This window comes from Blennius ocellaris (assembly GCF_963422515.1).
Source record: "Blennius ocellaris genome assembly, chromosome: 9".
Lineage (NCBI taxonomy): Eukaryota > Metazoa > Chordata > Actinopteri > Blenniiformes > Blenniidae > Blennius > Blennius ocellaris.
In genome coordinates, this window is record NC_137658.1 from 3,082,679 (window position 1) to 3,100,153 (window position 17,475).

At 45.7% G+C, this 17,475-nt stretch overlaps 1 protein-coding gene across 2 annotated transcripts in view; it reads right to left on the reverse strand.

Moving 5' to 3' along the window:
* Positions 1–421: 421 nt before the first annotated feature.
* The window catches only part of ppargc1b (peroxisome proliferator-activated receptor gamma, coactivator 1 beta), a gene marked incomplete at its 5' end in the record, with an annotated part of 86,936 nt that continues 69,882 nt past the window's right edge, over positions 422–17,475 (reverse strand). For both annotated transcript variants that reach the window (XM_080502712.1, XM_080502713.1), the window contains 9 exons: positions 422–787; positions 2,030–2,154; positions 3,142–3,260; positions 3,659–3,716; positions 4,745–5,384; positions 6,124–6,188; positions 8,078–8,123; positions 8,540–9,611; positions 11,974–12,099. In XM_080502712.1, the coding sequence (XP_080358838.1) occupies positions 696–787; positions 2,030–2,154; positions 3,142–3,260; positions 3,659–3,716; positions 4,745–5,384; positions 6,124–6,188; positions 8,078–8,123; positions 8,540–9,611; positions 11,974–12,099 (2,343 nt within the window). In that variant the 3' untranslated portion in view covers positions 422–695. The remainder of the gene's footprint in view (positions 788–2,029; positions 2,155–3,141; positions 3,261–3,658; positions 3,717–4,744; positions 5,385–6,123; positions 6,189–8,077; positions 8,124–8,539; positions 9,612–11,973; positions 12,100–17,475) is intronic.

The window sequence follows — 17,475 nt, forward strand, 5'->3', positions numbered from 1 at the left end:
AGACTGAAAAGAGGGAGGGATTCATTTTTTTTTGGTGTGGATAATTTTTTCTCTCTTATTTTTCTTACAAAACCAACAGAACAAAGAACACGCACACGCGGGAACACACACCACCACGACGACCAACGCAACGCAGGGGGGGTGGGGGGTGGGGAGTGGGGTGGGGGGGTAAGGGGATAGCAAGGATTTGCTACAGATCTCCGACGCCCGCGCTTCCAAGGCGGCGGCGGCGGCGGTTTCAACCAACACAGACAGGAAGCAGCTTTTGTTGTCACGGTTGTTCAGCGGAGAACTGTGTCACCATCGTTTGTGGCTGTTGTACCATTTCTGTTTAAAGTCCCATTCCCTCCATTGTCTCTCAACACCCCCCCTCCCTCCCCCCCCACCCCCCCCCCCCTCCTCCTCCTCCTCCGGACTCCCAGTGGCATCCTCGTTTTTTAAGCAGTATCCTCCGGTGAAAGAAACTTAAAATTAAAAAACAAGCAAAAAAACAAAAAACAAAACAAAACAAGGTCCTTACTGTTTGTCCCAATGGTTAAAAATGTAAACATTTTGCGAGGTTGCCTTGCATGGAGGTACTCGAGAGGCCCGTCTCGGGGGGTGGGGGTGGGGGTGGGGGGAGTAGGCGGAGCCGTGTTGTCGGAGGGGTCTTGCTGCAATGTTACTAAGGCTGGCCAGTGGGTGGCGCTGTACTGTCAGCGGTGCAGGGACTTCTGGGCCTCTTTCAGCAGAGTGTCAAAGTCCAGTGCATCGTACTTGCTCTTGACGGGGCCGGGGCCGGCCTCATCTGGAACACACAGGGCCACAGTTGGAGCTGGTTCGGATAAAACATACTATATACGTCTTTTAAATGATGCCACACTGGTATATTTATTGGCATGCATTTGCTGAAAGGCATCAAATCAGTAAAATAACGCCATAATAAATATAAACTTTAACGTTTCTTTTTGTGTTCGAAATGAAAATCTATTTTCACAAAACCAAACAATTTTTACGGAAAGTGACTACTATCTAAATATGGTGCAAAATACAGTGAAACATCAAAAAATGTGTTTGCTAGAATCTGTAAAAAAAAAAAAAAAAAAAAAAAAAAAAAAATCAATGTTAAGTTGGATATTTTTACAATTTACTTCGTGGTTTGGCCGGATTGGAGCCTTTTCTGCTCCAGTTTTGGTCCACGGGCCTTATGTTCGACACATTTGTTGTGCACACTGCTGATTCTCATGTTTTGTCTCATGAATCCACTGAAATATTACCAATATATATATTTTTTTCCAGATTTAAAGGGGTCATATCATCCTGCTTTTTAACACTTCACTCTCACATGGGTCTTTTTGGTCTAAAAACATTTTATTCAAAGTTTCTAGCTTCTCCTTGATTTTCTCTCCATTTGAATATTGGATCATAGCAGCTGCATTCAGAATCTGCTGTGTCTGTGTGAGATGGACTGGCTCCGCCCACACATGCCAATGTTGGGAAGAGGAGGAAGTACTTCCTCTCGTGGTGCCATGTGCCAGAGCAGAGCTGCCTGATTGTGGGAGGAGTCAAAGGGGAGGAGCCTACATTGATTGGCTAAACCCCCGATGACACTATATAGGGTTTGATTTCTGATTGGCCGGTTGGAGCAACACACTTTTTAAAACCTGGAACAAGCCGGGGAGAGAGAGGACACACTGTCTTCACTTCTGGGGCGTCGGTCCAGGTGTGGTAATGATTATTACTGCTGGAAACCCTTTAGAAAGTGGATTTTACATAATATGACCATTTCAAATCGTAGTGCCAAACTGATCTGTTTGGAAAAAATGTTTTTAAAGTTGCAAAATTACTTGAGTAGCTTGTTTAAACTCTGTGACCTTGACTATAAAAAGGCACCACTGAAAGCTTCTGAGACCTCCAATAGACTCTTGGTGAACTCATCCAACTATAGCATTGTGGATCGCCATAGATGCCCAGACTCGGGTCTGATTTTATTTAATTGTATTTTATTTACAAAGTGACACTGCTCAAGGTGTGTGCTTGTGTCCTTTACCAAGGTCTATGTAGCGTTTCCTCGTCAGCCTCCGAAGGCCTGCAGGTCCGTTCAGAACGGTCTCTCGCTCTTTCCAGTGCCTCTGAGCCCCCGGCTGACGAATCTTTATCACCCCACAGCGCTCCCTTCAAAAAACACACACACAAACGTTTGAGACGAAGGAAATGGACAGTGATCGCAGTAAAAATAAAATAAAAATACAACACACCAGCAAAGAAGGACAATAAATACCCAACAGCAACAGAATCTGGCACGGAACTCTAAAATGTGTGTGTTTGTCAGGGCACACTTATTAACTTCTGCTTTTTAAAGTCATATTTAATTAGTCCTTGTGGGGAAATCCGTCCTGAGAGAACGACCCATTTGGAGTGTTTGTGAGCAGCGGCCAACGGCTGGGAAAAAATAAAATAAAAAATCACAAGATCGTCGCTGAAGGACGAGAACGGAGCGATTTCAAGGCTCTTGTCTTTTCTGGTGTGTGTGTTTAATTTCAGAGCTAATAGAGGAGACTAGAAAAAGGTTAATTTCAGCATTCAGAGGGCGTCTGTAGTTTATTGTGCATGTTTTTAGGGTTTCCAGGTTTTTAAAAAACATTGGAAGATTCAAAAAATAAAATAAAAACAAGACCAGAGGCACAAATGGCGCAAGTCGTTATTAAAATTTTAATTCACAACAACAGAACTTGAGGCAAAAAAAAAACAAATAGCACACACTAAAACAAACACTAAAAGAGATTGAAAAACTCTTCCCACTACATTTTTAGTCTCCCACACTAAATTTATAAGGAGAAATTGTTAGATCTTCTTGAAAAACAACAATATTAAAAATTATGTCTAAGAGTATTGCTTGAATCCCGAAATGTATTTGTGAATGTTAATGCGAGCCTTCATACTTTACAATCAATAAATCACATTTTCTTATTATTTCGATGTACGTCTTAATACATAACATGTGCTGACCTAAAAGCTGCATTTTATTCTTAAGGAAAGTCCACAGCACAGGAAATCTGCTCTGCTGCACCATCAAAAAAAAAAGAAGTGAAAAAAGAAAAGAAAAAGTTGTAGTATCTGCGCGCCTCAGACTAAAAACTCCAGACAGATTAGGACTCTTACTCGTTGCAGATGATGACTTTGCAGTCCTCCGCTTTGCCGAAGACCTGGAAGCGTTTCCTCAGCATGTTCTGGGTCATGCTGCTCGGCAGGTTGTGGATGTAAAACACCTGACAGTTGTCCTGGCAACAGGGAAACCATGGCAACAGTCAGGACAGAGGATAACGCGGGATGCCGACAGATATGGGGAAAAGACCGGCGTGCAGGACGAGCGGCCTGATGTTCAAAACACTTCGTTTACACGCATGGAATGGATGTTAGGGTGTCGTTTTATAGTTCGTGCAAAAGAAAAATGTCTTTACGGCTCTTTTAAATACATTAACGCTGAAACTTTTAGAATAAAAAATGCTAAATGAAGCATTATGTAAAAAATAATAATAATGAAATACACAAATTATGCCTTTGCTGTTAAAACTATGTGACGCCAGTTCTCCGGGTGAGGCTGTGGCGTGTTGGTGAGACAAAGTTTTCCTTCAAAATAAAAGTCTGAGGGACCACCCGGCGACAGTGTTCTCTGTACCTCGTCAGAATTGGCTTTGTTCCTCTGGTCGTCGTCGGGACAGATCTCCGAGTTCTCGCTGAAGGAGGGCGAGGTGGGAAAAGGGGAGAGAAGAGAGAGAGAGGACAGCCAATGAGATGAGGGCGGACACAAGGTGAAACTGAAAATGTCAAACATGAGAAAGAAAGAAAGAAAAAAAAAAAAAAAAACCCCGGTGAACTGCGGCAAAAAAAAAAAAAGCTTCTGCAGTCGGTGTTCTTTGTCTTTTTTTCATCCCTTTCCACCTTTTTCCCCTCCATCATTGTCTCCATGTACAGAAATAATATGACCACTGACCTTAGTCAATGCGAGACTGTCAAATCACACTAAGAATTCAGTTTTGGCTCGAGAGCTTTAACTTAACAGCTCCTGTGCATGTTCAACCTGGAAAACCTTTTATGTTTCTTTTTATTTTACATGCTGGAGATGAGAACGCACTTATGACCGTCCACACCAGCGTCACTGCTTCAAGCTCCCACCACAAATAGTCCTATTATCTGAAAAGATAATTATGGATCATTTCAATCTACTGATTTAACTTTCCATCCAACTTTCCAATTGAGTAATATTAAAGCGGCTGTTCATTCTTTCTAAAACGACGTGAAACGTGACGACTTTTCGCATCCGGACGAGACGCTTGAGCGGCGTTTCCTTGGCGCTCGCGGCAGAGCAACACTGGCAAGATGGAGGTGCGATTGGCCGCTGAAAGCGTCAATCGCACCTGAAAACACACAGTTGGAGAGCTTCGCCGTCACTACTCCCGTGACGATGTCATCGACCTTGAGATTGTGTGGAGGAGAGGAAGAGCATGAAGCTCAACTTGTGGCTGAGCTGACAAGCGCTCAGCTTTGAACCTACAATGGATGGAACCTAAAATATAAAACGCAGGAGTTACACTCCACCCTTATGATTTGCTGTGTTTCTCTGTCAGAAGCCTCAAAATGCCTGTCGTATAAATAAAGTTGAATTGAATCGAATTATCCTCCTGCTTCTCTTTCTTTTTCTTGAACGCCACGGATCATTTCCCCTTGATCCAGATCTTCCCGGCGCTCCCTTTTGCCATCTTACCTGGAGTCTGTCTTGCTGGACGGGGAGTCGGGACACAGGTGGAGAATTGGCGATGGCGAGCGAGACGCCGACGAGCGCTCCGCCTCTTCCTCGGAAGCCGGCGGCGTGGCGGCCATCGTCTGGCAGTCGGACGGCGGCGGCGACGACGACGATGTCACCAGCTCCTGCGTCTCGGCCGCCTCCGCCGCCGCCGGCGGCCGCTCCTCGCCACCGCGCCCCTTCTCGTCCGCCGCCCGATCCTCGGCCGCTTTGGGCGCCGGGGGGGTGCCCTCGCCGCCGCCACCCTGCGCCTGCAGCATGGCGCCCAGGATGGCGGCGCTGCGCTTGCGGCTCTCCCCGAGGCTCAGCGCGCAGTAGTCGTGGTCGCCGAAGCCGCGGTGGGCGTCGACGCCGTCGCCGTCGGCCTGGCCCATGCGCCGCAGCTGCGCGTACAGCTCCGTCTGCTCCGGCAGCTTCCGCTGGTGGTGGGCGCGGCTCAGCCAGGACGAGCTCTTCGCCGCCGCGTTGGCGCCGGGGTCGCCGCCGCCGCCTCCGCCTTCGCTGCCGCCGCCCACCCCTCCGCCACCTTTCCCGCCCTCCGCCGGCTTGAAGAGCTCATCCTCCACAGGTTTGTGAGGCGGGGTGGTGGGAGGGGTGAGACCTGAGGGGGAGGGGACACCAGACGCGGGTGGTCATCCTCCCGCACTCTGACAACCGCCGGCGCAGTGACAAACACGTCTTCCTCGATTGTGACGCCACTAATAAATGGCAACAAGTTATCGTTTTGTGATCGTTTTAAAGCTTTAAGCGTCGTACTTAGTGACTGTTTCCCTAAACTCCTGTTCACTGGAGGAGGAACTTCTGACCTCAGGCCCCCGTTTGAAAGAACATTGTTTTTGTTTCAGAAATGTTTTGCGTTTTCCCCCAAAATACAATGAAAGTTAAACATTTTTACTTGAAAATGTTGTCTTAAGTCTCCTGACAGCCACAAAAACGACTCTGACTTTAGTTCACAGTACCTGTGAGACATTATTAGTCTTACACAAATATTACAACTCTCTGATTGATCATAGTTATTTTTAAATTGTGTTGTTGACAAATCGAAACATTCAAATTATAGAGAAAGCGAGTGAATCGGTTTTCAGCGAACGTGAGCATTATGGAAACTTTCCAAAGGTAACTCTAATTTGAAAAACAATGACATTAAACATTACTGCAAATTGTTCCAGTGCTCATTACAATAAGTTGTAGTTCAGAAAAGAGCGTATTGTTTTAATCTTTCCACTTTGGCCGGGTGGTTAGAAACACATTTAGTGTCGGAAAGACTTAACACTCTTTCTCGTTAATGTTAATCATTTTCTACTGAAACCGTTTCAGAGGGGCAGTGAAGGCGCGTTTACCTGCCGTTCCACACAGATCCACGCCGAGGGTCTGCTCGAAGGGTTTGGTGCTGAACTGAGGCTCTCTGGTGGTGGAAGAGACAAAGAGAGACAGATTGAAAGACGGCCGAGTCGTGTTGGACTGCGACGGTTGAACACGAATCTAATAACGGCCATAAAAGGCCCTTCAAGTAGGAGAGAAATAAAAACAGTCCGGTTTTCAGCCGACGCCCGCTGAATGTGAATGACGCCTTCTCGGTGTGAATGCTGCTGGCATCTCTCGGCGCGCTCCTCATTTCTTATCACAACAACCATATGTACTCCCGCCGTCCCTCTCCCCTTATTCTTCCCCCTGCTATTCCTGGCTCGTCGGTTTCTGTCTCCAGTCGCCATGAAAGGCAGGAGACGCTCCGAGGCGGACTGGCTTCAGGCGCGATATTATTTACCCTCCACGAAGAGCAGCGGGATGAAATAAAAATGTATAAAAAGCACGCAATGCTTTTATTCTTTCTAAGCGACGGGGGCGTGGAGATGACCGCTCAGCTGGAGACGCTCCAGGGTTTCCAACCAGTGGTCTCAGTTCATGAGGACGTTTTGGAGTAAATATTTCCCAATTTGAACCACAACAACTTAAGTATGTAATTGGGTTTGAGTCACCAACACTTCCACATAAAGCCAGATTACGCAGCATTACATTACATAATTGACCCAAATAACCCAAATAGGATGAAATCAATTACTTCCGATTTGTACAATTTACAGCAAAGGTGATTAACACAGTAATTTGCATGTTTACAGGCGTTGGATTATTACAATACTCCTTAATGGATTCTCCCTCCCTCTCTCTTTCACTCGGCGTGGAAACAAAGCGCTTACCCCACGTGGAAAGCGTTTCCTCCGTAATGTGTTACAGTAGGTCGCAATGAATGACTTCTGAATTTATGTCAGACGCTAAATATTGAAATTCCCTCTGCAAAAATAGCTGGGGCATGCTGCGCGCTGGAATATTGCCTCATTAAGACCCGAGGCAACATTTCCATGCATTTGTTCTTACGGGATGTTTTCACATTTTTACAAGTATATTTTTTTGCATGATGTCTTACAATGATCATGAAGTTTTTTTGTTTTTTTTAACACCGCGGCAGTATATCAATTGATGGAAAAGGTGGAGTGTTTTTGACGAGTTGTTTCAAATAAAATCAATTCCCAATGTTACACCGACTGCTTCTAAACTGAGTCTTCCTCTTCTGCCTTTTCGCTTAATCTACAATCTCTCCTCAGCGCACGTCCTAAACACCTCAACCTGGCATCTCCCAATTAAAATCTCAGTATCTCCCATCGTTTCTGTCCCTTTGGAGAGCGCCAGCGTCTGCAAACCATCATCAGAGCAGGTCTCATGGCTAAACTTTTACACAGCGGCTAAAATATTCAAGCAATAAAGCCGATTGTGGAGACTTCATAATGAGCAGATCCCACTTGTTGCGTCCGTTTTCAGAGTAGAGATAATTAGCACCTGGGTCTCAGGGGAATGGATTTTAGTTTAATGTCGTTACGGAAGCCTTTATTGCTCCATTTAAAGTACATTTCCTCAGACTTTTGACACAGATTGCAGGTGAAAATTAACTTTCCCAAAATGTACCTCCAATGAAATCAATGGGTGTGATATCTGAGCCTCGACTGGAGGCTACAGTTCAAGTCGAGGTAGATTAGACATTCATCCTGCAAATCCAGCGTCTCACACATTTGGCTTCTTTAAGCAAACACAAAAAGCTCATTAGGAACTTCTCGATATTTTGGATCCACGACCGCGCCACGAACAACCCCCCGAAAGTCCTGAGAGGAGGCTTCCACGATGCTCGACACACACTTACACCGCCACTGGAGGCCGCATGGAAAAATGAAGGAGCGCTTTAAGCAGGCTGCAGCTGCAGCTGCTTGGTGAAGCACGGCGCAGGTACTTTATATAGACACTCACCCTGTGGACTTGGGGTTGAGAGGCAGACAGAGGCAGGCCCGCTTCTCTGCAATCAGAACAGAAAGCCTGTTACACCCATGTGTGTGTGTGTGTGTGTGTGTGTGTGTGTGTGTGTGTGTGTGTGTGTGTGTGCGTATGAAAGTGTGTGTGTGCGCGTTTCAATACTGGGCCGCATTCACACTGCGAGCGATCAGGTTGTCCTGTAAGTTGTCGATACGCGACTCGGATCTTAACAAGTGGTCGCACTTTCAAGTCACAGGCTTAAATCAGAGCCGATGTTCTTGACTCGCCACGAGGAAGAAAAAAAATCAATGCGGCGCCGTCGGCAGAGCGCGCCAAAGCAGACTGCATCAGGTATAGATTACAAGTAATTCGGGTAAAAATCCAATATGAGAGACATCAAAACTGAGGATGAAAGCCTGGCAGTGTGAACGCAGCCTCGGTGCTTCCTGTCCGGCTCACCGTGGCAGCAGGGGTCGCTCGGCTCCGTCGTGGCTGCGCCGCCGCCGCCGCCGTCGTTGTTGTTGTTGTTGCTGGGCGTTAGCTGCTCTGGCTGCATCTCCGTCGTGGTTCCGCCTCCCGCCTGGGTGGGCAGGAGTTTGACCGGCGCCCGGCCTTCGTCCTTCTCCTCCCGCTCCCTCTCCTCGCCCTCCCTCGCCCGCCCGGGCCGCAGCCTCTTGGCGAAGCGGCTGGGGAAGGACGCCAGTCGCCTGGAGCGCCGCACCGAGAAGGAGCCGCCGCTCTCCGCGGCCTCCTCCGGGCTCTGCGCCGGCTCAGGGGAGCGGTTCCCCCTCTCCGGGGAGGATGAGTCTTTGCGGAGCTCTGGCTTGGGGTTGCCGGAGCTGGGGGGTTGGGCGGAGGCCGACCGGGCCGGGGCGGCGGGCGCGGGCGCCGCTCCCCTGCTGGGGCTGTAGGAGTGGGAGTAGGGAGGGCTGTGCAGTCTGTAAGGCTTGCTCACGTCGAAGGAGCTGCTCTGCTGCAGGAGCTCGCGGAGGAGGGAGTTGGCCTTCGTCTCCCGCCGCCGGGCGAAGGGGAGCCTCTTTGGGGCGCCGCCGCCCGTGCCGGTCCCCGGCGTGGCCACCAGCACGACTCTGCTGTGAGAGTTTGTGGCGGGCGGGCGCGAGGCCTCGGGCCGGGCCCGGGGCTTCGGGAGGTCGCGGTCCTTGCGCTCCCAGCCCTGCTGCTTGCGCGTGGGCAGGCAGTAGGTGTGCATGTAGGTGATCAGCTCCACCACCGAGCGCAGTTCCTTCTCCGAGCTGAACTGAGGCTTCGCCGGCTCGGCGGGGGCGGCCGCGACCGCCGCGCCCTCCACCTCGCTGCTGGAGGACTCCTCCTCCTCCTCGTCCTCGTCCTCCTCCGACTCGCTGTCCTCGTCGTCATCGTCTTCCTCCTCCTCCTCCTCCTCGTCCTCCTCCGTGTCGGCGGCTGGGGCGTCCTCGGCGTCCTGGGCGGTGGTGAGGTGGCGATGCAGCTCGGTGCAGAGGCGCCCGGCTGGCCGCACCGCCCGCGCCTTCCGCTCCTGAGGGAGGTCGCTCTGAGCGCGGAGACACAAAAACCGCACGGTTAAAACACACCTGGGAGGGGTTGACTTGGGTGAAGGCAACGCAGTGCAAGGCAGATTTATTGATGGAGCACGATTCCAACACAGCGGAGACGAACACGCCACAAGCAGAAAGGAAGGTCTCTCTTCTTCGACGACGCGGAATAAATACTACATAGATTAAGCTGCGTAACTAAACCGAGTTCAAAGTAGCTGAAACTATTAAAATCACTGCTGTTTTACTTTTTTCCCCTTAATGTGTTGCTTAATGTTTCTGTTAAATTGATCTATAGATAGATTTCTGCACGGCTTTGATTTGGTCGACCATCAACTGACTGCCAATCGGTTCAATTGTATCATAGCGACGTCGGGATTTTTAATCATCTTCTGCCCCATTAATCTGACATGTATGTTTCCCTTTCCAATCTGAAGGCCTTCACAACATTTCTAAACAATCTTTTCATGGAAAACACGAAACGTCTCGAAAATGTTAAGACTTCAGTGGAGCTGCCTTTGTCACACAATCCAATTGCAAGGTTGGCGGTTTGATCACCACCTCCGCTTGTACAAGTCACAAAGTGCTCAGAATGGTGGGTGAGCATGTGTGTGTGTGTGTGAGAGAGAGAGAGAGAGAGAGAGAGAGACTGTGTTTTCTCATTTAAAATCCATTGCAAAGCTTCTGGAGTGGCATTTCCCATTAAAATGTAACAGGAGCTAAGCTTCTGTCAGTTAAAAACTTTTCTTTTTCTTTTTCCTCGTGCGGGAAATATACCATCACGCCGTCTAAAGTTGTTCACGGGAAAAGAAAATAACGACAAAAAAACCACACAACGACGAGCGCGAGGGTTCCTCTTCCAATTTCCTGCCCTGGATAGCGGATCACGTAGCACGCAGCGGTAAATTCTGCTTCCGACTTTGTGAGGGATGATTCAGTGTGCAGCTGCAATGAAATGGCTGATTCCATATTACTCATACAAGAGAGATGGAGCGAGTGAGTGAGAGAGAGAGAGAGAGAGAGAGAGAGAGAGAGCGAGAGAGTGAGAGAGAGAGACTATGATTCACTGTTGCCCTCTTGCTCTGTCAGTCAATACTTCTGCCATCTGCCAGAGCAAAGCCACGCTACTCTAAAACTAAAGCTCCTCACACACACACTGAACATCAGCGGGGTTAGGAGGGTGTGTGATGGATTCAGCGCTGGCTTATCCCCACGCTGCCTCCTCCGGGTACTTTTGTATCTCCGCCCCCTCCCCCCCCCCACCTCCCTTTTACTTGAGCAGCAGCGGCCTGTGCGGAGGCTCGCCATGCCTTACGCTCTGTACAAGATAAACGAGTGGTGTCGTAATCAATGGCCACTTGAAGCACAATGCTAGCAGCTGTCCAATTTACTGCTAAGTCACATCGCGGGCCGCTATTGTCGCCGTCCTCTCCTCCCCCTCCCCCAACGCCGCATCCATCACCGGCAGGCAGCGGCCGAAGGTCTCCCGGGTTTTCATTCCAAAATAAAAGTGTTCGTCATTTTGGGGGAGATGAAAAGCGCCGTTGCATGAGACGACAGGGAGAGTGTGGGATGAAGTTTCATCAGAGAGATTTCTGCTTCTTTCTTTCTGTTCCACCAGTGCATGCATACGTTTTCACAAACACAAGATTTAATTTAATCTCTTCTGTGTAGGTATGCATCGGTAGGAAACATCTGGTTGACACCAATAAACAATATTTTGAAAAAAAAAAAAAAAGTGTTTCCCCCATAATCAATGTTTGTAGAAACTAAAAAATAGACACAAGCAGTACATTTGACTATATCCATGTCTCATTTAACAAAATAATAATGGAAAACTACTTGAGATCATTGAAAACCGTAAACCAACAGTCTGTCAAACTGGAAAGGACACTTCAAGCGTTGACGTGTGGCCGAACCTCGGAAAACTACAAAAGCTGCAGCGCCTTGAGACCATAACTGGCAGAAAGCAGGTATAAAAAATGGATCGATATAAAGTATAAACAGATATTTTAATAATAATACCTTTGATATATACATTTTTAAAGTGGAAAAAATTGTTTTTTCCCTATCAAGGCCAAAACTCTAATGCTTTAAATCTTCCATGTAAGACAATCAAACAATCATTGGGTTCGATTTAACTTTATGACGTTTCACGCATACCATAAACAAAAAGCAATTAGTGAAATATAAATAAGTACATTCCTCCTGCCGGGGCAGTGATGCACATCAAAAATCAACGTTGTGACGTCGTCAGCTCTCAGGAGACACAAAAGAACGAGACGTGGACCAGCAAATACAGAGTCTTGACTTTGTGTCCGAAGTGACGGGAGATTTATTTTGTAGTAATCTGCGCCTCACCTTAGCCAGAGGCCTGACGGGCCGTAGGTGGAGGCTGCGGCTGCCGTAGCGGCGGCCGTGGGCGCCATCTTTGTGCACGTCGACCCCCGTGGGCAAGTTGGGAGGAGTCAGCAGCAGCTTCTTCAGCTGGGGAGGAAGAGGAGGAAGAGGAGGAAGAGGAGGAGATTAGATTAGATTCAATTTGATTGTCATTACAAATGCAACGAAATGCAGTTTAGCATCTTACCAGAAGTGCAATATCGCAAGTATCAGATATTATACACAGATAAATATATATGCATAGTAGTGCACAGATACATACATAAACACATATATAAATAATAAATAAATATGGAACAGTGTGAGGTTGCTATTACTAGAATTTACATTAATTACATTATATTACATTTAACTGGCTAAGAGAGTTAGGAAACACTGCAGGTTGGCATCCATCAAGGCACAACGGAAGAAAACTGGGAACATTTCAACATGAAAGTGGGATATTTTCTATATTTTGCTTTTATTTGTTAAAAGCACTGATAAATGACTGTGTTGTATGTGGTACTATATAAACAAAGTTGAATTGAACTTGTGTCCTGTACTCAAGGTTTTTTTTTTTTTTTTTTAATAATTGTATTGATTTCATTCAAAAGTAAAAAGAAAAAGAAAAAGAAGATTTACTCTTATTGAGTTTGACCTTCACAATATACATATTTACAGATATCTTTTAAGCATACTATTTACAGTATACACAAAAAAATATGCAAAGTTTGCTCTAATCAAATATCTAATATCGCAATTCCAAGTTTCCAAGGGACAAAAAAACAAACAAAAAAACAATTTGGTCATTTTTCTCCACATTATGTGGGAATTTTTTGTGGGAATCCTCAGAACTTCTTTGAAGATATCAATCAATCAATCCACTTTATTTATAAAGCGCTTTTAAGCAGCCGCAGCTGAAACAAAGTGCTGTACATTGTAAATAAAAATACAAGTCGCAAAATAAAAACATCAAAACAATAAAATGTTAAAACAATAAACAAAACATAAAAGGTTAAAACAATAAAAAAAAAAAAAAAAACGAAGGCACTAAAACCAGACCAGAGTCTCACACTGAGGTAAAAGCCAAAGAATAAAAATGTGTTTTAAGACGAGTTTTAAAGATATTCACAGTTTTCGATGTGGAACAACCCGGAATGAAAACGAGGATGAAATAATTACACGTGTTGACACACTTTGCTCCGATCAGCAGGACGGCTGCTTGATGGGAAGATAAAAACGTGTCTTAACATTTGGCTCCTTCGGCCTTCCGTTCCAATTTTTAATCTATATTCTGTCAACTGCTAACGCCCGGCAGATGGATGTTTGTACAAGGGAATAATGTGCAGAAGAGGTCACGATACTGTACATTTATCACTTCACTAAAGCTGACAGCGACATGGCACATTCACATTTTCCATTTAAGGTCTGGATTTGTCCATTCTGTCTCTCCGTAATGACCCAACACGACTGCCGCTCCTTCTTCTCCTGTCATTTTCTCGCCGCGCAGTTTTATTTATTTATTTATTTATTTTTACAATCCATCCTGGCGTGTTATTGTTCACTTTTTCTTCTTCTTCTATCAAACCCTTGTCAGTTTTCTATTTTTCTCGTCCACCCGTCTTTTAATCCTTAAAACACAATCCCTCCTCTCGTCTATACACGTTTAGCCATCGTCTAGTTCAACACGGCTCTACGTTGAACTCTGCTCTCTACCTTTTCTCCGCCCGTTGCTCCTTGTTTTTCTTTTTATTAAAACAGAACTTGAGCCACGAAACAAAGCAAGCCTCTCCTGGGTATTACTATTCAAATGGATATTAATGCAACTGTTCCTCATTCCCACACGATCCTCTTTTTTTTTTTTTTTTTTAACCCCCCCTTCATCTGTCTATTCATCCATTCATTCCCGTGCGGAGCTTCATGACAGGGCTATCAGCCGATATAAATCAGCTTAGGGAGAAAATCCCCCTCTAAGCTCCGCAAGCTTTCGCTTCCAGAAGACGGTGCGGAAAACACAGATGTAATGGGAAATGAGGATTGGAGCGGACCTGCGTACAGAAGGTTCAACCGAATGCAACGCGCCGTCCTGGAGGCCATATTGGAGGTCCCGATCTCCGGGGGAGGCGGCGCCCGTGATCGCCTGACGGTAAACTGACGCGCCCACCCCCCCCCCCCCCCCCCGGCCGAGGAGGAAACGCGACTCGAAACGTGAGGGGCGAGATGAATTCAGAAGTAGAAGTGGGAATTTCTGTTGGTTCACGTGATCCAAGCACCGAGTTACTGGAAAGACGCAAGATTTGTGCCTTTAGACGTCCAGACGCAAGAAAAACAAGATGGCGGTTCAATTCCCACCGGTGATACTCGGAGCCACTAATAAAATTGCTACTTTGTGTTTCCACCACAATCAAAAATAGCCATTTCAGGATATTTCAAATGATGAAAACAATTCTTGTATAAAAAAAAAAAAGGTAGAGTATGTGCAAATAAAGAAGAATAAAAAGTAGTTGTATTCATCAAAAACAGGCAGATGTTTTTTTTTTTTTTTAAAACAACAATTTTCCAGAATCTATGAAAAACCTAACGTGGATATTTTCTAATTCTGTTGTACATGAAGAAGATGTGAGCATATGTGCTTTGTACCAATTTGAAGAAAAAGATCTGCTTTGAGAGTTTACAGTTTAGTATTGTCGATCAGTTTTGTTGTACTACTAGAACATAGAAGACAATAGATTCCAGCTTTATCGAGTTGAGAGACTTCTGGCTTGAACAAAGTCAATTAACTTACTGGTGGTGGAAATGCATGAAAAGTTCTTATATATGACACACAAGTCTTTTTACTCCACGAGTTCATCCGCAGCTTCAAACGAGAAGCTTCACGTCGGTAAACATGGAGGAGAAAGTGAGTAAAATAACCTCACGGGGCGATTCCGCGTGAATCAAACACAACAGACGGCTGTTTGTGACACTGGAGCTCTGCGGGGGTCAAAGTTCAAGCGCATTCTCTCGCTGTATAGTATTGTAATGTTTTAATGAGCCCGCCATCACCCCGCCCCTATCAAAGCTGGCTGCGACCAGCGGAATACTATGTGGGTCAAATGAGTGAGCGGGACCGTCGCCCGCATTGCTAATGGGGCCACCGCGGCCCTTCTGCCGGCGAGCCAAGTTGGCTCGGAGCGGGGCGGCGATGCTCCTCTGAGGATCCCATTGAAAGAGGAGTGAAGAGCAAACTGAAGGTTTGTGTCTGAGGGAAACGTTTAAGTCCCTCCGGTGCCGTTCGCCGAAGCACTCCACTCCACCCTGGACGCCGTCCAGAGCTCTGCGGGCGGCGTCCATGAATGGACGCCTTGTACGGCGCGAGGACTCGCACGTACAACCGCAGGTGGACGAAAGACAGAAAGACAGGAAGCATGCGGAAGAAATGTGGCGGAGGTGATAAAACAACTGTAGGGAGAATAAGGAGACGGGACGCGCGCATAAAAACAGACTATAGTGAAAGAAAGTAGATATACGACACATAGACCGCGAATAATCTACACTTTACCACCGTTAGGTTTCCCAAAATGGGGTCAGGGAACATAAATATAAAAAAAAAAATCAAGTATGGATTGATTTTTCAATCAGCAATATCGTCTTTCGAGTTTTTTCTTTTTTTAATTTATGAGTGGTGACAATTTCAGTCACTGACTAGTTTTTTCAACTAGTAAAAAAACAAAACAAGCTTTCAATGCTTTTTGACTTTTCTTTATGAACTTTAATTACATTTTTGTGTAAATCAACATGATTTTTTTTTTTTGCTTGTTTTTCAATGATCTCAATTTTAATGCTGGAATCAGTATGAATTAATATATTTTGTTGTATTTAATTATTTCAGGTAATTTTCTATTGCTTTTGGACCTGATGTTTGCTTCAGAGAAAATACTTTTAACTTTAACTAAAATGTGTCACATGCTTTAAAAGTAAACTTTTTTCACAGTTCTGAAATGAATTGAACCATTTTTCTGTTTTATATTAAGCTTTAGATCCTGCAATTCTGCAAACGCACACACAAATAAGTACATGCATATAATATAATATAATATAATATAATATATGTGAGGTGACCTGCAGTACCGCCTGTCACCAGTAGAGGCCAGCACTACATTCAAGCCTGAACACATGAGTGACAGCAGTCATGTGACATGAAACCACTCAACTGATGGGAAGGGGACACACACACACACACACACACACACACACACACACACACACACACACACACACACACACACACACACACACACACACACACACACACACACACACACACACACCTGGCAGCTCCAGCAGACTAAAGAGCATAATGTTATTACAGCAGGCTTTTTCTGTGTGAGTGGACACGAATGTCAGGTTACTATTTTTTGCCACCGATAGCGAACGTAATGGAAATAGAGCCGGGATGAAGGAAGATGTGATTTATCCGCGGTAAAGTGGAATCGTCTGCTTTTTTCTCTCTCTCTCTCTCTCTCTCTCTCTCTCTCTCCATTCCACGACATTTATGATGGATTTATTACTGTGGATTTTGACACTTGCTGACATGTGATTTATTGACTTCATCAATATAAAAGATCTGTAGGTGAAGTCAAAGAACATTGACTATGGCACATTGTCAATGTAGCACCTCTTTAGAATTCAGTAGTTAAAAAAAGAAAAAAAAATCATGTAAAGAGCAACTAAATCCTTGCAAACAAATATTCTCTCCATAATGGAGTCAGTCTCAAACAGAGTTTTTATACTGTAAGCTGATGAAAAAAACAAACAAACAACCTGACGTTGGACGTCTGCTTTGATTTCCAAAGGGAATTTAAAACCAACCAAAATGTTGGTTTTACACTTTTTAGAGGGAGTTTTGTTGGAGTTTGGCGAAGTTTTGCACGTTATATGTTTGTCACGTTATTGATCCTCCATTTTCAAAAAGGAAATACACGTTTATGAGATTTCCAAATCAGCGCGTCCTGCAGCAGACGTTAGAAAGTTATCAAACATCGCGCACAGCTGCGACTGCAGGATGTCCTTGTGCACCAAACGCTGGCGAACAGGAGAGGAAATGAGTATTTCTCGCTGATCGGTTTTCCCGACGCGATGCAGAACTGGTGTCTCAACCGGTCGTCAACCTCTCGCCTTCGGGTGACACTGAAAAACGACGCTCGAGGGGTTTCAGGGAGATTGTTGGTAACAAAAGGAGCGGCGGCAGAAACTGTCACGGTAACAGCAGAAGAAGACCGAGCTGTACAAATGTCACAAAAGCTTTCTGGCTGTCAAGACGAACAAAGCAAAGCGGGAATAGCATTGACTTTTTTTTGGGGTTCTGCTGTTGGAAGTACTTGGGGAGAGTGAGCGTTAAGGAACTGGAGGAAGGATTCCACAGCTGGAAAATGTGGGATAAATGATCGGTCTCCGCCATTAAAAAAAAACAAAAAAAAAAACTCAAAGCATGAAGGAAAAGTA